General features: G+C 35.2%; 1 protein-coding gene across 1 annotated transcript; it reads right to left on the bottom strand.

Moving 5' to 3' along the window:
- Positions 1-20,249: 20,249 nt before the first annotated feature.
- Positions 20,250-20,816, bottom strand: LOC121991277 (B3 domain-containing protein At1g05920-like). The gene has a single exon (XM_042545287.1). The coding sequence runs from the start codon at positions 20,814-20,816 to the stop codon at positions 20,250-20,252; it is 567 nt and encodes a 188-aa protein (XP_042401221.1).
- Positions 20,817-22,850: the final 2,034 nt, after the last annotated feature.

Raw genomic sequence — 22,850 nt, 5'->3', positions numbered from 1 at the left:
GATTGACTTTTGGGCCTTCCGCAGCGGCGGCCAACTTTGCTTCGCCATCGGGAGGCCGTGAACTGCTGGGCCATCTGCTGCAATACTATTCTGTTCTGTTCTGTATTACTTGGTTGGTATTGTGATGTATACGTAGTGAAGTAAACCTTGAAGCCCTAAAAACAAATACTAAATACTAAATCATAAATTAAACAATAGAATGGCTAAGGTGAGCAAAAGTTTGGGGACGGTACTTTATCTGCACTTGGTTCCCTCTTTCTCTTACATACGAGGAAGCTTTCCTCTGTGCTTGTACTTGTATGGTTGCTATAATAAATACCTATTTGTGGTTGTACTCTTAGTTTGGAGACAGGACTTTATCTGCACTTAGTTGCTATTTAGGTATCATTTAAATTTGTACATACAAAACATTACTTGAAGACCCTCTTGCTCTGGATGAAAGTCTGTTCTCATCCTTGTTATGTGAGACTATTGGCCATAACTGATCATCCACAACTTACCAATTCATGGGTACCAAGTCAAGTATAACAATTTGTTTTATGTACATCCCTAACTTAAAGCTCCACATGCATTTTTTTTACTAGTTTTTTCCCCTTACCCCGAGAATGACTACTTATATACATTCTTGTTTTCCTTTCATCCAACTTAATCAGTAAAGCACTACTAGTCGATTGTTTCACTTTGATATTTTTGTGTTCCAAGTCTCATAAATGTGATAAATGGCAATAGCATGCATGACCGTCTAGCGGCATTCAACTGTTCTGGATCTTTCTTCAATCCAGTGGCTCATCTCAACCAGAAACACAATATAATAGATTATATCTAGACCCAATAGAGGTGTTGATAATTAATTCTGAAAGTTGACTGTATTTCTTTAATTCGCCTAGCGGAGTGAATTTTAAATACAATTTATACATACTTAAAAATCAACCTTCAATATTCATCCTTATATCCTGAACATCGTATATTTTTTGAGGTGGGCAGTTCTCACTGAAGTGAATTGCTCATTAATAAATTGAAATAAAAAAAAAAACAAAAGTCTAGGCATTTCAACTTTAAATATTTAAAGAAAAAAAAAACCTTGAATCCGCAGAGGCTTCCAACTTGGGGCAACATTGCTATGTTTTTTTTTCTCCTCCTCCATCAGTCACTTCCAGTTCTTCATTAGGTTTTCTCCATTTCCTACTCAGCCAATTCTCTTCCTCTTCTGCCTCCTTGGTGGTACCATTATTTTTATCTCTAATTTCCTATTGAAAGAGTTTTTCTTTTTCATCTTCACGTCTCATAATCTTCATCCTATACAATTACTTTTTCTTCGATTAATTTCACTCTTCATTCTAACTAATTTCACTTGAAACTTGTCATTTTTTTTCTTTTGTACTTCTATTTTTTTCTCTCTCTCTTTCAATTTCTCTACTTGACATCTTGACCCTTTTCTAACTTTGCATGGTAAAAATTGATAAAACATAAATAAAACATCCATCAAATGAGCAAAAAATAAGAACCTAAGGATCAAACTTACTAGATTTAAAGTTTAGATAGTTCTTTGGTTCCTTAAAGGATACATTAGTAAACCAACTCTCAGAATTTTTCATGCCAAGTAATGGTTGAATATATTAATGTGATCTTTATCTATTTTATTTGCTAATAAATATATAGTGAAAGAGTTATAGTATACTTAAGTAGTCTAGCTCTTGAATCTGTAATCTCAACATTATTGAATCTAGAAACATTATTCCTTAAAAAACTAACAATGTGACTTGTACTTCACAAAATATAAGCACTCTAGTTAGCTCAAGCAAATGCTTAACGCTTGAGCAACAAAGTGTTGGAAATGAGGATAGTGGGGAATGTGGTCATGTTCCCCACTACTCATAATGAAAAAGTCCATTATGCCCCTAGTGTATTTCCCTATTTAAAGAGGGTCTGTCCAAGACTCAGGGTGTATAAAATTGCGAGTGTACAACGAGAGTAAGAGGAGAACATCCAGGTGGCGGGATTTGGTTTGTGGAATTGCGGAGGGCTTTCCGATCTTGTGATCGCTCTTCCGACAGCGAGTTTTCGCCACTACCGATTGCAAATCTGTGGGAGATCGCTGTAAGTTTTTACCGCATTTAATTAATTCGTCTATCATGCATTTAGAACATATTTTCTATATTGGAATCAGAGCGCATAGTTATTTCTAAATGCTTAGAGACGAATTATAAAATCGTTGTTCGGATGTTTTCTCGATTTGTCATTTCCCGTCGCTGTTTTGCACGACTAATGTGTCGTAGCATATACATAGTGCCAAATTTATAAAATCGAGACCGCTGGATTTGCCGGCAATGGCAGTCCGTGGCCGTGGTTGGCGTCTTGACTGGCCGGCTATGTGTTGGTGGCTAGGACAGGCAGAACCACTGTCGGCGATCTCGTCGGGCCTAAAGATGACTGATTTATGGTACCGAAAAAGACCGGCTGCCACCGGCAGAAGGCTGGCATGGCCGACAACTGTGTTTGTCGCAGTTGCGGAGTGGGCAGCGTGATTGGAGAAGGCAGTGTGTGCGGCGTGCGCAAGGTGCACGGCGTGAAGACGAGGGCAGTGGCGGAGAAATCGGCAGAAGAAGCGTTCGTGTGAGGAAATATTTTTTTCAAAAATCAAATAAATAAAAAAATAAACGGTCGCTACATATTTTTTTTTAAGCTTCTGTATAAAATAAAAAAATGTGTGCATCGTCGAAATAGGCTAATGCATGCCAACATGTCTACTGTAGCATTAAGTTAAATTTGATGCATGCATTTAATTTCGTACTGTTCAAGTGGAATGCAATGATTTTTAATTCACTTGAAAGCAATGAATTTTATTCAATTGAACTGGTTCAACTTTAAATGGGCTTGATTTAAAGATAATTAGAATTAGACCCGAGGCAATTAGTTAGCTTAGTCGAATCAGTTTGATCCATTTAGATTTGGTTCAGATTTAAATCATTAGTTGGTTTAATTGAACCAATTTGATCTAAACCCGAAATTAATTTGGGTTGATTAATTAGACTTGAACCAAATATGATCAAATGACCAGATTTGTTATGATAGGTCAGATTTGATCAAAATAATTAGATTTGTTCTAATTGGTCGGACTTAAACCAATGGACATTGGTTTGATCAAATGGACCTGAGTTTGATCAATAAGTCTAAAATTGATTGAAATGGACTTAAAAAAAATTAACAGAGCATAGGTACAAAAATCCCTGTCCAATTAGATTAGTTCTAATTATGGACTATGGACCAAGCTTAGGATCTGGATCCCTAATCAACCGATCCAATGGATCTGACCAATTAGATTAGTTCTAATTGTCGACTTAACTCCTGAAAATCGAGAAGATTTGTTTTTCTTGATTTATTATGTTGGTACTATGCCTGTATAAATTGAAATAAGCCGGTTATGTACTGGTTAGTCAGTTTTGTACTGACTTATTTATTTTTAATTTTTCAGATGACACGGACGATTACCATATTGACTCGTCGCGAAGTGCGACGAAATCAGCTCAGGGATGAGATTCAGGAGATAAAGTATAACTCTGCTTATGGAGTCGACGGACACATTTGACGGCTTGATGATCTGTTTTGGAAACTTGAGCGAGAAGAGTTTCCAGTCCTGGACAGTTATAGGATTTGGGCTTTGATGCAATCATTGCTAGAAAATCCTAGGATGATAGCAGACTATATTTGGGGGCGTCATCAAGGACGCGTCACATATTCTGTATTATGTGAGGAGCTGCTTCATCATATGACTGAAGAGGATCCGGAAGAGTTCGAAGAGGACCCAGAAATGATCGAGGAGGAACCAGAAGAGGATCCAATTGTGGATCCAAAAGAGAACCTTGAAGCTGTCCTGCCTGTGATTACCCCAAATGAGTCCAGGCTGAGAGGGATTATTTTGGCCACTGCACTAGTGTCTGTCCTAGTGGGAGTGGTAGTTGCCTATCTAGTTTATTAGAGTTCTGTTATTTTTATTATCATTTTGTATGAACAATAGTTACTCCATTTCATTCATGTTAGTTAGTTATATGTTAACAATTTGCAGCATAATTTTATATTAATGATATGTTCATTTATTTATGTTGTTTGCTTGACATGATGCATGATTAGTTCATGATGAATTAAATGATTAGTTCATTTAATTAAAGAATTCATGATATGATAAATGATTAGTTCATTTGTTGGGATGTATGTAATAGAATTGATTAATATTAATTTGATTGGTCATACGGATGATGAGTGAAAACATAGTTGTCACTTGATTTTGTAAACCAATTCAAAGTAATATTAAGTCAATCATAAATTGCATACATATGATTTACATTGAATACTAAATAATGTGTTTATTTATGATAGATTATGACAACCAAAAACATAATAGCTGAACTCAACAAAGGTGAAAAACTTAATGGGGATAACTACAAGATCTGGCACCTCAAGATACAATATGTACTTGAGGAACAAGAAGTTCTAGAGGCTGTAAATTAGGTTATGGAAGTACCTGTAGATGGTCCCACTGCACAACACAGACGAGATCTTGATGCCTATAAGGCATGGAAGAAAAAGGACTCCACTGCAAAGGGTATATTGATTAGTTCAATGGTAGACGACCTAGCTTTTGAGTATGAGTCATATCTTACGGCTCATGAAGTCTGGGTAGCCATTAAAGAAAAATATAGTGGAGTAAGTCTGAGCAAGCTTCAACAGCTGACAATCAAGTTTGACAGCTACAAAAAGCGTCCGAATGTATCAATGGTTCAACACCTCAGGGAGATGTCGAACATGATTCGGGAGCTTAAAACTACTGGTCATGAGTTGACTGATGAACAACAGGTTCAAGCAGTTATACGTTCACTTCCAGATTCTTGGGAGACCATGAAGCAGACCTTAACTCACAGTGAGAGTATCAAGACTTTCACTGACGTCTCACGCCATGTAGAATTGGAGGCGGAGAGAGTTGAATCCGTGAGGATTTCTGGACAAGCTTTTGTGGCTGTAGGTTCTGCTGGATCATATGGATCCAAGAAAAAGAAATGGTTCAAGAAAGGGAAGGGAAAGAAGAGGGAAGCTGCTGTTGTGGGACAAGGCCCAATCAAGAAGATAGTCAAGAAGACTGGAAAGAAACCTAAAAACAAGTTGACTTGTTTTAACTGTGGCAAAAAGGGCCACTTTGCTCGAGAGTGCACTGAGCCGAAAAAGGTAAATTCACGTGTGTCTTCTTTTCAAGAGCATTTTGTTGCTAGTTCAGTGTTGTTAGCTGATTCTTATCCTTTGTGGATTATAGATTCGGGAGCAACCAACCATGTAGCTCGGTAACGAGTTACATTTGTTGAGTACCGTCGGGTACCAGCTGGCAACAAGTGGATCTATGTGGGAAATAATACAAGAGTTGAAGTCAAAGGAGTCGACACTTGCAAACTCAACCTACGTGGTGGTAGAGTTTTATTTCGACATGATGTCCTGTATGCTCCTGAAATTCGACGAAATCTTGTTTCCATTACGTGTCTTCTTGATTTAGGGTATTGTATTAATTTTACAGTCGGTCTGTTGAACTTAAGATTGACTCAGTGTCAATCGGATATAGTTTTTTAACAAATGGTTTTATGGTTCTTGATGTAGAACCAGATATCAATTATGCTATTGATGGTTATTTTTCAAACATTGCTTTAACTAGTGATGCAGATATAATTGATGAGGTTTGGCATGCTAGATTAGGACACATAGGACAAGAACGTATGAATCGATTAGCTAAAGAGGGTCTATTGGACACTCGAGCTAAGATTCAATTGTCTATATGTGAGCATTGTCTTGCTGGAAAAACAACTAGGAAATCATTTGGTAAGCCTATTCGATCTGAATCGACATTGCAGTTAATTCATTCGGACATTTGTGGTCCAATGAATGTGAAGGCTAGACATGGAGCTTCCTATTTCATTACATTTATTGATGATTTCTCTAGGTTCGGTCATGTGTATTTGATTTCTCACAAATCTGAAGCATTAGATTGCTTCATTCGTTATATGAACGAAGTTGAGAATCAAACGGAACGTAAAGTTAAGACTTTACGCACTGATCGTGGTGGGGAGTATTTGTCTGATATGTTCAAGACAATATGTAATGATAGAGGGATTATTAGACAGCTGACAATCCCTGGAACTCCACAGCAAAATGGGGTAGCTGAAAGAAGAAATAGGACTCTTCTTGAAATGGTTAGGTCTATGATGGCGCAAGCTAATTTGCCAATCTCCTATTGGGGAGATGCATTATTAACTGCAGCCTATATACTTAACAAAGTGCCTTCAAAGTCAGTTTCATCTACCCCATATGAACGTTGGACAGACAGAAAACCAGATTTGAGTAATCTGAGATCCTGGGGGTCAGCTGCTTATTTTCATGATAGTTCTCACAAGTATGGAAAACTAGAGCCTAGAGGTAAGAAATGTATCTTTATAAGATATCATGAGACCTTCAAAGGTTATGTTTTTATAGGTGAGCAACTAGATAGAACCATCTCTAAAATAGACTCGAGAGATGCGACTTTTCTCGAAACATAGTTCCCAATCAGAGGTGATGTTGATAAAAATGTTCCTCTATTTGAGGAGGATGAGATATTATCAACAAGAGAGGTGTCAAAAGGGATACCTGAGTCTAGTCAACCGAGTGGGAGTGATATGCCGAGTCATGAGTTGACTTCTCAACAGCCCAACTTACGGAGAAGTGTTCGTAAGATCAAACCTAAGAAGAGGTTTGATATTGAGAATGAGGCATTGGTTACACTTCCAATTGATGACGACGAGCCTCAATCCATTGAGGAAGCATTGGGATGTAGAGTTAGAGAAAAATGGAAAGCTGCAATGGTTGAAGAGATGGAGTCCATGATTCAAAATCATGTTTGGGACTTAGTCGATCTTCCTCCGGGGCGAAGGGCTATTGAGAATAAGTGGATTCTCAAAATAAAGAGGAAAGCAGATGGATCGATTAACAGATACAAAGCTCGTTTAGTTGCAAAAGGATATACCCAAATGGAGGGTATTGACTTTGAAGAGACATTTTCTCCCGTAGTGAAATTTGTATCAATAAGAGTTATTTTGGCGTTTGTGGCACATTATGACTTAGAATTACATCAAATGGATGTAAAAATCGCTTTCCTTAACGGTGATCTTGACGAAGAAATCTATATGGTTCAACCAGAAAGTTTCATTGCTGAAGGCCAAGAGAAAAAAGTATGTAGACTTAGAAAGTCTATATATGGGCTAAAGCAAGCGTCAAGACAATGGAACATAAGATTTAACGAAGTCATTTTATCTTATGGTTTTGAGATGATCAATGATGATCATTTTGTTTTCCTGAAACTGGAAAAAGGAAAGTATGTCATTTTATCATTATATGTTGATGATATGCTGATAGCTGGAAATGACATAGGATATGTGAATGAAGTCAAGAAGTGGCTGTCATCACAATTTGATACAACAGATATGGGAGAAGCTGAATACATCTTAGGAGTGAAGATCATAAGAGATCGTCCTAAAAGACTTTTGGGTCTGTCACAAGAGTCTTATATAAATAAGATGTTACATCATTTCAGCATGTCTAATTGCAACATAGAACATACAACTATTGTGAAAGGTACTGTGTTGAGCAAGAGTATGTGTCCTAAAACTCCAGAGGAAATAGCTGAGATGAATAAAAAACCATATGTCAGTGCTATTGGTAGTTTGATGTACACTATGTTGTGTACACGTCCCGATATCAGCTATGTTGTGGGCTTGGTCACCGCTTCCAAACCCAGACCGAGACACCGAAGGCGGAAAAGGATATTCAGATATCCAAGGTGACAATGATTATTGTCTCTATTTTCAAGGATCGATATGAGTCCGAAAGGTTATTCAGATGCAGATTGGTGAAGACCGGATGATAGAAAATCCACATCGGGCTATGCATTCTTGTCGAATGGTGGCGCCATCTCTAACAAGAAGAAACAAGCTTGTGTAGCTTTGTCGACTATGGAAGCTGAATATGTGGCATGTTCAAGTGTGCAAGAAGCGAGTTGAGAAGGTTTCAAGCATCCGAAAATTCTTGACGATAGTGGGAGTCCAAGAATCGCTCACCGTGATAAGTCAATAGTTTTTCCAAGGATCCCAAATATCATAGCAAAAGCAAGCATATAGAAATTAAATATAATTTTGTAAGGGATATTGTGGCTAAAAGAAAAGTCATTCTTGAGTATGTCCCTACACGTGTTATGCTTGCAGATCCTTTTACTAAGCCAATCACTAAAGAGTCATTTAAAGAACATGTAAAGTCTTTGGGACTTCGTAGAATGTAACAATATTGAAATAACAATCAAACTTTGTGTTATGATTGTGTAATTTGTCATAATTTATTCAGTGTATATGTTGTATTTGTTACATTCATGTAAGATCTCGGTGAACATGTTAGCAGGTGGAGATTGGTCCACTCACATGGACAATCATCTCTGTTTGTTAAGTACAAATAGAGGTAAGACCGTTACTTATGAAACAGCTTACGTAGCTGAAATTATGAAATTAGAGACAGATTCATAAGTTGAGGTCGCCTTGATAATTGTGTCAAGATGAGATCATTTATGTGTAAATAATGATCGAAGTAAATGAACCCACCATTTACTGAACCTGTTGAAAGCCCGATTAGAATTCATATGTTGAATTCAGGATTAGACGTTAGGTTTGTCTAGATCAAAATCTGTACGATGTTAAATTTGAAGACAACATGCGCTCTTTTTAGTAAAGAGAATAACATCGTAGCATGTGATTCATACCACATGTGCTATTGCGATAATAAAGGTAGTAGGAGAAAGAATCCCTGTTTTTCTACTATGTGAGACCTTTGAGATTATATGTTAATCTCAATTTTTGTTTTAGTGACTATTTAGCTGTTTACTTGAAGTTTTAATCAGTGTATGCTACTTTAGTGTGTATCATATGGCTATGGATGATTCGGTCTATGGAGCATAACTAGGAAAGCGACTGATTGAAATGAATTGATTCTACCTAAAAAGGAAGATTAAATATATTTACATCTTTTGTTGTTATTCACTGGTCGACCCATTTCTGTTATGTACAGAAATGAATGTGAATATTGGATATGGAACATGCTCATGACATAATGGTCATTATAAGGGATTAGAGATGTTCATATCGATGTAAATGAAAAAAAAAATATTTAATCTGGGTAAATAGCAAGACATGGATATCTTCAAGATAATGGCTGTGTGTCATTTGAAGATTGGATGGATCCTGGATAAAGGCTATGTGCCACCAGGAAAGTGGCTAAGTGCCATAAAGAGTGTGTCTCTAATTTATTTGAGTAGCTAAGTAAAGTGTAACAACTTTATTAGCATTGATTGCTCAAAGAGCGGCTAAGTCAAGTGTAATAATCTTCTTAGCAACTATTGCTCAATGTGCTTGCTGTCGTATGAACCATTTTCTCTAAGTATTGATTGGATGTTCTCATATGGTCTATGTGACCAAACTCTCTAATAGTCTATGTGACTTATTAAGTCTTTGTGACTTACCTGAATGAACTAGTCTTAGTGACTTACCTTGGACGAATGGGAGATGTTGGAAATGGGGATAGTGGGGAATGTGGCCATGTTCCCCACTACTCATAATGGAAAAGTCCATTATGCCCCTAGTGTATTTCCCTATTTAAAGGGGGTCCGTCCAAGGCTCAGAGTGTGTGAAATTGCGAGTGTGCAACGAGAGTAAGAGGAGAACATTCAAGGCGGCGGGATTTGGTTTGTGGAATTGCGGAGGGCTTTCCGATCTTGTGATCGCTCTTCCGACAGCGAATTTTCGCCACTGCCGATTGCAGATCTGCAGGAGATCGCTGTAAATTTTTACCGCATTTAATTAATTCGTTTATCATGCATTTAGAACATATTTTCTATACAAAGGACAGTGGCACCTCATAGCATCCCACGCTTTTGACAAGTGGCCAGCAGATTAGAAACAAAACAAATACAAAAACTATCATAGAATGAGCAAAGGAATAAATGTCATGACATCATAAATTGCAAAGGCCTCTGTTTCAGAACCCAACTTTTCTCCACCCTAGAGGAACATAATAAGGTTTATTCAGAGAAAAATCTCTGCAATGCAATGTTCAGAAAAAAAAACAAAGAATCATATATAGGTGCCAAAGGAACAGCAGGAAGCTCCTAAATGATCAAATTCTGGAACAAAAACATGAAGCAACATAACCTAGATTCACAAATATTTATGATTTTTACAAGAAATTCATTGATGGTATTAGGGGTGTCAAAAATGAACTCGACCCGACGACCCAACCCGAGTCGACCCGAAAAAAAATCAGGTTCGGGTTGGGCATTTTCGGGTTCGGGTCGGGTTCGGGTTGGAGGGTTGGAGAGTAAAAAAATTTCGGGTTGGGTTGGGTCGGGTTCGGGTTGACCCGGGTTGACCCGGGTTGACTTAAATATAAGGTTTTGTGGGTTTTTTTGGGGTTAAATCAAATTTTATTTTAAAAATTTAGATGTTTTTATGTATATTTGCATGATAATGATGAAGTATTGAGATAAAAGTGAAGAATTATAGGGAAAATAACCCAAAAAAGTCGTTTTGAATCGGATTTTCGGGTTATATGGGTCGGGTTCGGGTTGATCGGGTTCGGGTTCGGGTTTAGGTGTTTTGGGTTGAACTCGGGTTCGGGTCGGGTTCGGGTTGGGTTAAAAAAAAAAAAAAACTCAACCCGACCCAACCCGACCCGACCCACCCGAATTGACACCCCTAGATGGTATACTATATACTATTTAGATACAGTAGTCTTTGATAATACAGATCAATAAATACTGACCAAAACAAATTCTAGAGGGTTCATCCCAGCAAAACTAGTCTGATCATGATAAGTCAATTGCTCAAATGTATTCTAGTGCAGAGAATTACGCTAGTTCCATTTGATCATACAAATTTCTAAAACCTAAACAACTCAATAAAATACCCACATGGCTGTTTCCAATTTAAATTAAATTCTAAGATGACTTTTAATTCTATACTTAACTAAGACAATGAAAGCTATTAAGTCTCATTGCCCCCAAAAAATGATTATAGTTATTTTTCTTACTACTAAATGGAAGTTTACAAGTTCCCACCAAATTTTAGGTTCTTGATACATTTAAATCAATAAATATCATCTCCTCAATAATATCTAAGAAATGAGAGGATGGAACCTAACTTTGGGGGGGGGGGAAAACAAATCTTTCAAACCATATCTAGTAGTGAGAAATAACATAGAGATGCTAGAAATGCCATTCGATACAGATTATTTCTGTTAAAAGAGACACTAAGCAAAATAGACATTACACTTCCAAATCAAGACCAAAATTAACAAATGAAAAACAATGAACTGAAAACTATTATGAAATGAAGTAATTCAAATGTAATCCAAGTCACAGGGAAGAAGCACTCGTGATATTTTAGTCTACATGGCACGCAATCTCATTCCAACTTAGAGAAGTATAACGCCATTCATCAATGCTTCAACTAGAGATTTGGCAGATGCCACTCGCGAGAGTTATACTACTACTCAGAAATGAATTGGAGGGCATCATTGCTGTTACCTAGTAAAGGGAAAACACAGTCGAAAGGATATTGCAGTCCATTAATTGTGAATGGATTTGTTAGGATCACAAAAAAAATCACATATTTTCACAATCATATGGGATTGTCCATTTTGGGAGTAAGCACTTATGGATTTATTTTTGGAATATATTCAAAAGATCTCATATCAATGGAGATATCTTCATCTTCTTTAAACCCATGCCATTTTTCATGTCTTTTGAATGTGGGACTTTGATTGTATTCTCAACAATCTTACCCTTAAATGAAAGACCGCATCCGATCACTCTTGATCTGCTTCGGATCTCCCCGCAAGCATCCAATCACTCTTGACTTGCTTCGGGCCTTCTTATAAACATCCGGTCACTCTAGACCTGCTCTGAATCTCCTTGTAAATATCCGATCGCTCTTGATCTGTTTCGAGCCTCCCTGCTAGTATCTGGTCACTTTTGGTCTGCTTCGGGTCTCCCCGCTGGCATTCGATCTGGATCATGACTCTGATACCATTTGTTGGGACTAAAATAATTCACATATATCCACAATGGTATGATATTGTCAACTTTGGATCTAAGTCCTTATGGATATATTTTGAAACTCTACCTAAAAGAGTCAGTACCAATGGAGATAACTTCCTCTCTTTTAAACTCATGATCTTTTCCATATCTTTCTAATATTAGATTTTGATTGTATTCCCAACCGGATCCAGATGCTTGGGCACAAAACATTAGGTAAACCAAATTGTAGATTTTAAAAGCCATTAGCTCATATATATTTCAACACAAATATGAAACATCCAAAGATAATAATAAAACAAGTTCTTCAACCACCACCACCACCACCACCACCACCACCACCACAACAACAACAACAACAAAGCAGTTTTATATGACAAAAATAGCATGCACAGAGCTACCAAAGCAATCAATGTCATGTATCCACTTAAACTGAATGGATGAATTAGCAACAGATGATGAATGGACAAGTTATACACACATTTTCAATGCATAAAAATACCCAATAATGCAGCATGATATTATGGTAAATTACTATAATCCTTCAGGAATGGCTTATCTACTCACTTTCATTTCGTTGTACCGGTAGAATTAATGTATAGGTATATTGGCTTCTTAGCATCCTCATATTGAAGATATAGGAACTCTGCCATCATTAACTCTGTCACTGCTGGAACAAGACACATGCCCAAATAAACAATTCGATTTTTATACAAGTAAGAAGCTAGATTGGGAGGCGGTTGCTCCCATGCTGTTCCTCTCAAGAAAGGAATGACCTGTTAAAAAGTGAAATCAAGAGTAAAACATTATGAATGATTCATAACAAATAAAATCAACCAATGCTGCTAATGATAGACGTTTTTTTTTCCATGAAATGACAAAGAGCTACAATAACTATTATATTTCCACCGATTCTCAAAAAGAAATTAATGTCTCAAACAATCAACTAACGTATCTAATAAAATCTCATGTCCGTGTACCAGATAATGATCGTTTTGAAGTAGAAAAGAAACGAAATCGAAAAAAAAGGGAGGATTTTGAACTTGACTCTCATAGTAATCAGGGAAGGTCTCTACGATATGGGGGAAAAGTTTACAAAGACAACAGAAGCAAAGACAAAACTTTTTTCTGTTGTTGTTATTTTACCATGGTAACGACTCCCCTCTTAGGCCGACGAATGTGGGATAGAGTAGGCAGCTTCAGGGAGGGAACCCTTGTTCCGTTGAAATCGCTATGGACGCTCCTGACGCCGAGGAAAGGAGTAGCGACGACGCCGCAACTCAGGGAAGAAGGTCTCAAGGGAGCGGAAGAAAAGGAGGCGGAATCCCTCGGCGCTGTCCTGCCACAGCTCCACGACGATCTGGGAGAAACGGACACAACGCGACTGGCATCGGCAGGAATTGAGCGCAGGGAGGAGAGGCATTTACCTTAAATACCTGGGTAAAAAGGGTAGCATTTTTACCTCGTATTTTAAAGAATAACATGCTACAATTATGCTTTTATCTTTATTATCATTTTAATAATAATAATAATAATAATAATAATAATAATAATAATAAAAAGAGAAAAACTTATTTAATTAACTATTATATCCCGATAAAAATCTTACAAAATTTATACATATAAATATAAACAACTCTGAAAAAAAAAATAATCAGTTAAAAATTCATTCTACCATTCTTAACAAACTATAAACATTCATAATTCTAAATTAATGAATCACTCCTACTTCATTGTATGTCACATTTGATGATAAGAAGTAGATTTTTAATGATGAACTTTGTTCCATCGTCAATTTAGAATTTTAGCTTTTCCTTGGTTTAATGAAGATAGTGGAATGAGTTTTTGGTTGGTTATCGTTTTTAGAGTTGCTGCTTTTTACTGTTTATGTAAGTGCATGTATGAATTTTATGAGGGTTTTTACCGAAAGATATAATGGTTAATTCAATATAGTTTTTCCCCTCTTCAGTTTATTATTGAAAAATGGTAAAAAAAAAAAATAAAAAGACATAATTGTCCTTTATGTTGGATCGCAAGCACGTGAGAAGGAGGGGGGGAATCACGTGTTCTTTGAAACTAGAGTAATTTTAAAAACTTAAAATAAAATTACAGTAGAAATATCAAACTTAAAAGAACAAAAAAAAAATTCAGATGGTTTTACTTAGTTCGGAGCCTTCGGCAACTCCTATTCCAAGACCTTATTGGATCGATGAATTCGCTAAAGAGGGGTGAATAGCGATTAAAAAATATCGTAAAAACTCTAGTCGAGTGCACAGCGGAAGAATAAGATGATCAATGCTAACAGGAGTCGTTTTACTTGGTTCAGAACCTTTGTCGACTCCTACTCCAAGGTCCGCACTCGTTGAGTGCTTTCGTTGAGCAATTCACTAGCAATTCAAAAAGATGATTACACAGTTTAAATTACTGGAATGCTAATAAATAAACAATACTGACAATAATAAGGAAAAGAAAAACAACACTTGTCAGAGAAGCCTCACATCGTCGCAGGAGCACAACATAGAAGAGCAAGTGTTGGAAGATCTTGTTCTTAGTTGTTCTTTGCTCCAGAGTGCATCCTCCGTATATAGGAGGTTCCGGACGCCTGGAGTGTGATGTAATCCAGCCAACCATGAAGCTCCACGTGGCGAAGCGACGAGAGGATAAACTTTGCATTTTGGGTGCTTGGACCTTGTTTTTCAACATCTTGAAAAAAAAAATAGTCCGAGGTAAAATGCAAAACTACCCTGCAAAATAAAGTGTTAGCATAGTATAGTTATAATAGTAATAAAAGCAGTAATTGGATTTCGTCTCCTTGAGACCGGAATCTAATCACGATCTCAACTTAGATTTTCGAAATGGAACTAAGTTGGATCGACGCCAAATGTTCCCTTCCCGGGAACACGTCCTTATAGTCACTCCCCTCCAGTGACTTACCTTAACCTACCTGCCAGACATCCAGTCAGTCCTTCGACCCGTCTGGACTTCGTGCCAATTATCAGGTCAACCCGTCGTCCTAGCTGGACTTCGTGCCAGACATCCAGTCAGCCCATCGACCAGTCTAGGCTTCGTGCCAGTTATCAGGTGAATCTGTTGACTTAGATGGACTTCGTGTCAAACATCCGGTCAGCCCGTCGATCAGTCTGGGCTTCCTGCCAGCTATCAGGTCAACCTGTTGACCTAGCTGGACTTCTCCTGCACACTTCGTTAAAGTATTAGATCAATATGAAACTAACTTAACCTACTTTGTCATTCATCAAAACTTGAGTTAGATCGTTAGTGCTAACTACACTAACAATTTCCCCCTTTTTGATGCAATGACAACTTGGGTTAAGTTAGTGAAAAAATATGCAAGTAAAACAAGAAATTATAAGGTTTTTAAGTTAGTCTTGTTTTATGTTTGGTATTTCATTGTTTTAACTAATTTAAACCACCTTTGTTTTAACTAACTTAAACCACCTAACTCTCCTCCTTTGACATTCATCAAAAATAACACAGAACACATATAAAAATAAGTGATTAAAGAAGTTAAAGACAATGCAATAGAAAATTTAAATTAAGGTCAGATCGACTTGGGAGAGTCTAATATAGAAAAACTTTGAAAATTTTGCCTTAAAATTTTTTTTTCAAAATAGTTAAGTTTAGAAAGATAATTTAGAAAGATAACTTTGTAAACTTTAGAGTAATTTTTAAATATAAACTTCAATTTCTAAAAGTTAGTAACTCAATTTTCAAACTTAAGTTTGTAAAATTCAATTTTCAAAACTAAGTGAAATCCAATTTTCAATTTTAACTTTAGAAAATCTAATTTTTAAAAGTTTGTAAAATCTAATTTTCAAAACTAAGTAAGATCCAATTTTCAAAACTAACTTTGGAAAGTCCAATTTCTAAAAGTTTGTAAAATCTAATTTTCAAATCCTAATTTTAAAAAACAAGTTAAATTTCAATTAAAAAAACTTAGTTAGTAAATATTTTTTAAGGAAAATATTATTTTTTAAAAACTAATTTCAAAATAAGTATTAAAACAGTTAATTCTCCCCTTGAACCTAACATAACAAAAATTGTCTAACCAATTAGTTACTTACTATTTAGGCAGTTAAGTCAGTTAATCCTTATTGTCTAAAAATAAGGATAACAACTTTCACTTGGTTAGTCAGGTTAAGTCAACTGTAATTATTTAGTGTTTGACTAAACTGAATAACTTAACCTGATTGATATGTGTTTTGTATTTAACGCTCAGACTTATATCGATACACTGAAATAAGCATCTTAAGTCCAGGCAATCTGCCTATGCATCTCACCCCTTTCTATGTTCAACAATCACAAACGAGGTAGTCCTAATGTGTTGGTGAGATGCTCAAACTCTAGCCCTATAGGAATATGTTTTCTAAGGGATTGACCTAATCTAAGACTAAAACTAATTTTAAAATTCAAAAAATAGGAAATTTTTTAAAATATAAAAGTTTTATCCTAGAAGTTAAAAACAATCATTTTTGAAAATAATTTTAAGAATCCTAGTCTTATTTATTAAAGAAATTGGCCAAATTCAACGTCCGGATCAAGTCATTCCAAAAGGAGATAATAATCCTTAAGTAGGAGACTAACCTAAGTTTTTTAACTGAGTAAGTTTAGGAAGAACATTCCAATTTGAAAACTCAAGTCAAAGAACTCAAGAACTCATTGGAACGGTTCACTTTGGGTTCCAAGAACCTTGATCTGATTCTTGGAAAACAAAGGGTCGTATACAACCGAACTGGACTTGGATTTAAGGTTAAACAAAAATACAAATCTTATTTATCACTTGTAAATAGAACAAATAGAAAATTAGTCCGAGCATGGGTCCCCAAGTCAAACTTGATTAATCAAGTTGGACTTGGTCAATATTGGGTCCCCAAAGATCAAATTCATTACCTTGATAGACCCTATTGAGGCTATGATCCAGGGGGAGCTAATAGAAAAATCATTTTTATTAATAAATAGATTTGTTTGATGCTTGTCTTACTGCTTTCATTATGCATGCTTAGACTAGGATAGATAAGGATCTAGGCTTGATTTACACTTGACTAGTTAGACCTAGGGGTTTCAGAAAGGAAATTAAATATCCAATTTATTTGAAAGGCTTTGTTTAGAAGTGGTGGATGATCCTATATCCAAGAAGGCCTAGTGCCTCGCCATAGCCTGGAAGCCAATCATTGAAATGAATATTTAATTGATTGATTGTAAAACCTTAGTCTAACTCAAATGTAAATCAATCCTTAGATTGTAATCTAAATTGAAGATAAAATTAACCATCTCACAAAACTATTAAAGTTCCTTGATTGAAAATCTAGAAAATAGTGAGATGGACCTAGGTTTAAAGTAGTTAACCAAACCTGAATTAATTAAATTAAATCTAACTCAATTAAAATCTAATTAATTATAAAAAATTTAATTTCAAAATCATAATTACTTTCCATCATAATTAATTTCAAAATATTAATCTTAATTAATTTTAAATTTTTAATCATAATGTTAATTAATTTCAAAATGTTAATCTTAATTAATTTCAAACTTTTAATCATAATGTTAATTATTTTCAAATCATAATTAATTTCCAAATTATTAATTCTTAGATTTTCAAAATCTTAATTATTTTAAAATGATAATTATTTTTCAAATCAAAATTAATATATGAGTTTATAATTTCAAACTTAGTTAATTTTTATATATTCAAAATCTTTAAAATTTTAATTATTGTCAAATATTTAAATCTAATTAAACTCATATTTTAAAATTTAAATTTCAAACTTATATTTTAAATCTCAAATTCAGTATTTTTGAAATCTAAAATTAAAACTTAAATACTTTTCAAAAGTCAATACTTTTTGAAATTTGAATCCAAACTTAAATTTTTTAATATTCTTCAATATCATCATAGATCAAATCAACTTCAAAATTAACTTATCTCCATCTCACACAAACTCTTAAGTTTTATATGTTTGATAACTTAGAAAGGTTGAGATGAAAAATCAGGAAAATAAATAATATCTTTTATGTTTTTGATTTACATGTTTGGACTTTAAGGCTCTAAAAAAAATTTTTGGCATTAATTAAGGGGGAGTGCAAAGAAGTTTAAGACATTAATTTTTATTTGTTTTTCAAAGTTCAACTTTTCAAAAGTTCAAAATATTTTTGAAAGAAGAAGTTTACTTTTTTTTAAAAACTATTTTTGAAAAGAAAAAATAAAATATTTTTTGAAAAGACAGAAACTAAGGGTGCGTTTGGTTTGCCCCATTTTCATTTCCATTTTCTGAAAAACGCGCGTTTTTTTGTTTTTCAGAAAATGACTTTTCTGCGTTTTTCATTTTCTTAGAAAACACTCTCTCATTTTCTTAAAAATGAACGTGGAAAATGCAAACCAAACGCGTTGTTCATTTTCTCAGAAAATGAAAACAGAAAATAGCGTGGAAAACACAAACCAAACGCCCCCTAAGTATTTGCTAAAATATTTTTAAGTATTTTTTTAAAGAAATTATTTATTTAGCTAAGTATTTTTACAAGAAAATATTTTTAAAACTAAAGTATTTTTATCAAAAGTTTTTTAAGCTAGGTATTTAATTAAGTTTTTATCAAATTTTATTATAAAAGCTAATTACTTGAGAAAACAATTATTTTCAAAATTTATCTAAGCCTTTGTTGAGAAAACTAAGTATTTTCAAAGCTTAAGTTTAGCTAAGTCTTTAATTAAAAAGGAAAAAAAAAAGAGGCTAAGTGCTTAACTTAATTTTTATCAAATTTTTAAACTAAACTTTAATCAATTTTTTTTTAAGCAGAGTATTTTTAACTAAGTATTGTTCAAAACCTTTATTCTTATGAACTTCTTTTGAAGCATTTCTAAATTAACTAAATGTGTTTCAAAACACTTATTTTCAAAAGCTAAGTTTAGCTAAATTTTTTTAAGACTCACATTCAAATGCTTAAAAATTAGCTAAATTTTTAAGTGCTACCTTTCAAAGGGACCTTAAAGTTAAATAGAATAAATATTTTATATCTTTACATGTAAAATAATCTTCTCTTTACTTAGTATTATTTTTTATTTATGTCAAAGGAAGAGAGAAAAGTCAAAATTAAGAATTTAAACATAACTTTTATTAAAGGGTCATACGCACATTTCAGCTTTTGTGACGACCGTCTGATGATCTCGGTTGAACGGGCGCTTCACTTGGACCAGTCCTTTGCCGATCGGGCAAATACATGCATGATCGGCCACTGCTGGAGAGATCCGCTTAGCCTCTCAGCGTTCGGTCCTTTACTGTTGATCTTCTTGACTTTGACCTCCACGTGAACTACCTCCGTCGTTTGACCCGTACTTAGTGGACCGTCTTTATCATTGCATCACCTTTAATTACCTTCCTTTCCTCTAAAAAAGAAAAGACAGCAACCGAGCAGTGGTATAAATGTATTTATACCAAGTTTAATAAAACTCTACCAACCTGCATCAACTTGATCCCTTTGTCCCCTTCAAACTTTTCAGGATAGAATCATCAATAATCTTAATTTACTTTCAGGAATGGCATCCTGCAAAAGATGAATAGAGCATTGAAGTATACAAGTCTGGGAGTGGTAGATAAGTTTTTTACATTCTAATTCCCCATAGTACACCAAACCTGCTTTGTCCTCAGTAGAGTCACAAGATGCATTATTTCTCGAATCAACCCATTGTTTTTTCCTGCAATCTGAGCAGATTTAGCTAATTAATTAGATAGAGGAGGATTCAATTCTTTATGACTCGACTGGAATTAATCTCGGCACAATTATCTGCAAATGACTAATTAGGGGGAAAATCTGCAAATGACTAATTAGGGGGAAAGCTTCCCTCATATGTAAGAGAAAGAGGGATACTATAGCAACTAAGTGCAGATACAATCCCGTCCCCAAACTTTTGTTCACCTTACCCATTCATATTGTTACTTCAAACCCTACTTCACTAGTATACATCAGAATTACCAACAGGTAATAATTGTTACTAACGATTTAGATCCTAAAAACAGTGTGTATAATAAAGAACAGAACAGACCAGAACAGAGAACATAACATAACAGAGGAGTATTGTAGCAGGTGGCCCAGCAATTCACGGCCTCCCGATGGCGAAGCAAAGTTCGCCGCCGCTGCGGAAGGCCCAAAAGTCAATCTTGTCACCCTTCTTCAGCGCACTCCATGAGCGGAACAACTTGAGCTCGCTGCCCTTGATCACGGTGCCACCACTTCCGTCCCATCGAGTCAGCCACAGGTAGGACACGAATCCGCACCGTGCGTACACCCGCACTCGCAGCCCTCCGTGCTCCCGACCCGCAGCCTTCGGCATGTCGCCGACGAGGTTGGCCATGGCGCGCTCCTCCAGGGAGAGGAGGCCGACGAGATTGGCCTTGACGAATTCGGTGGGAAGGTAGAGGCGGTTCTGTTGCGTGACGAGGTCGGAGTTCTCCACCCTCTTCGAGGCAACGAACCACACGCCAATGGCTTCGTCGTCGTTCCCGGTGAACTGCCGCCTCGCCAAGGTGTCCACCCACTTCGGTATAGCGGGGGTGGCCTCGCCGTCGTCGTCGGAAGACTTCCGTTTCGCCGCCATGGTGACGTCGAGCAGCTTTTGGGTTGACTTATGAAGAATATAGCCAACGAGTTCTGTGGATTTGTCCATGTGCTATAATGGTATTTATAGCTTTGTGAATTTGTCCTTTGCTGTGGAATTTGAATATTTTAATGTGGTTCAAGTCATAGCATATAAAAATAGAAAAAGTGAGCGTGTCCCCCTCTAAGCAGACAACCCTCCACCTCCTCTCTCTCTCCGTTTCAAATGACGATTCTACCCTCTTCTCTTTATTTTTTTAATTTTATTTATTTTTCATTTAATTTTATTTTTTTAATTAATTTTATTTAAAAATAGCTCCCATACTTGTATATTTTTTATTTTATTTAGTTTTAATTTAGTTTTATTTTTAAATTAACTCAATTTATTATTTTTTATCAATACAATATTTTTTCAATTTTATTTAATTTTTAGTTTTATTTTTTAATCAATTTTGTTTTTTATTTTTTTTATCAATACTTTATTTTTTTATTTTATATAAATTTTATTTATTTTTATTTTTTAATTAATTTTATTTATTATTTTTTCATAATACTTGTATTTTTCAATTTATTATTTTTTTAAGATTTGTTTTTTTATTGATTTTATTTTTTTAATAAGTTTTTTTATCAATTTTTTTTATCAATTTTATTTTTTTTTAATACTTTTTTTATATATTTATAATCTTTTGTTTATTTTTAGTTATTAATTTTAGGAGTTTTTATTTGTAAAAATTTTAAAAAGTATAAAAATATGGATCAAAATAAAAATTATATATTTAAAACTAACAAAAATACTAACAATTAATAGTGAGCACATGCATAACTTAGGAACAAATATTTTTTTTCAAATGAAGGGTACATGCAATAATACAAAAAAACACGAAAATATATAAAAATATAAATTTTAATCAATATTGTCTCCAAATTCTGCTCCCAACGCGTTTGGTGGTGGTGTACCTATTACTTCGTATCATAAATGAACACGTGTCCTATAACAAGTGACTCATCTTTTAGCTTCATACGATGAATGTTACCACCACCACGTTGGACTGGGTGGTACAAGGTAATGAGGATGTAAGAAAATTTGTACGAAGTGATTGCCAACATGAGCAGTAGCTATTTCTCGACGCTCTTGGTTTGGAACTGGAGGAGTTTTTAATGGCAAGTGAGTAAAACAACTCACAACATTCTCACCAAATGTATACAATACAAGATTGTACCTTGATGTGATGACAATTCCTAAAGGCATAGAGTCCATCAAATACATTTCTGGTGCTCACGGCTCGAATCAATTCAATGAGAATAATAGATTGATTATCAAATTTCGATCTGGATAAAGTTGATCATATAGATCCTTATTTTGTTGAATCTCTTCTATAAGCTCGAATCGTACTTGAAACCAACCTTTTCACCAAACCTAATTAGTGCAGCTATTGCCCTGAATCCACAATGACAATCAGGTTGAACATCAACAGTGTGAGAAATATAACGCTGCAGAGGTACATATAATTTCTCAATATAAGTATCATGGATGGGTGAAACTGAAGAGTGATCATGGGTCGTTTGAGTATTGCAAACCTTCGACCCCCTTCCACATCTTCCTCTCCCTCGAGATTTTGCAGTTGGTTGAGAGAACCTAGATTCTAAAGTGGATGCATCTATAAAAGAAGGTATGCGACGTCCACTTTGTTCATCTCTACCCTTAGGTCGACCTCTATGTTCTGTGTTGTATGAATGAGCTCGAACTATACTTTGAGATGGATCTATCATATAAAAAAACTTATCTATCATATGTTCTCGTATATGTGGATCCATCCCATCTAATATCTCAACAGCATGGGATGTCCTATTAGGTTGTGCTCCCTCGTCATTAAACTGATGTATGTGCATCGACAATCTCCTCTAATGAGCGTTGATACTCTGAAGCGGAATTGGAATGGAAAAGTAACGGTAATGTGCAAGATCATGCTCTCATGGCAATCCGTATACAATTTTGATAGAACAGTTGCATCTGTCGACTAGCTGGTGAGATGCTTCCTCAATGCATTTCAGCTGACCAGAAATCACCTCCATTGCCTCTAATGAAATCCGACACCTTCTTTGA

The sequence above is a fragment of the Zingiber officinale genome, chromosome 6B, assembly GCF_018446385.1.
Source record: "Zingiber officinale cultivar Zhangliang chromosome 6B, Zo_v1.1, whole genome shotgun sequence".
Classification (NCBI taxonomy): Eukaryota; Viridiplantae; Streptophyta; class Magnoliopsida; order Zingiberales; family Zingiberaceae; genus Zingiber; species Zingiber officinale.
The sequence above is the reverse complement of the archived record's forward strand: the minus strand, read 5'-3'. Positions and strand labels throughout refer to the sequence as shown.

Excerpts from the sequence above, each read along its gene's own strand:
- LOC121991277 (XM_042545287.1), bottom strand. The coding sequence starts at position 20,816 with ATGGACAAATCCACAGAACTCGTTGGCTATATTCTTCATAAGTCAACC.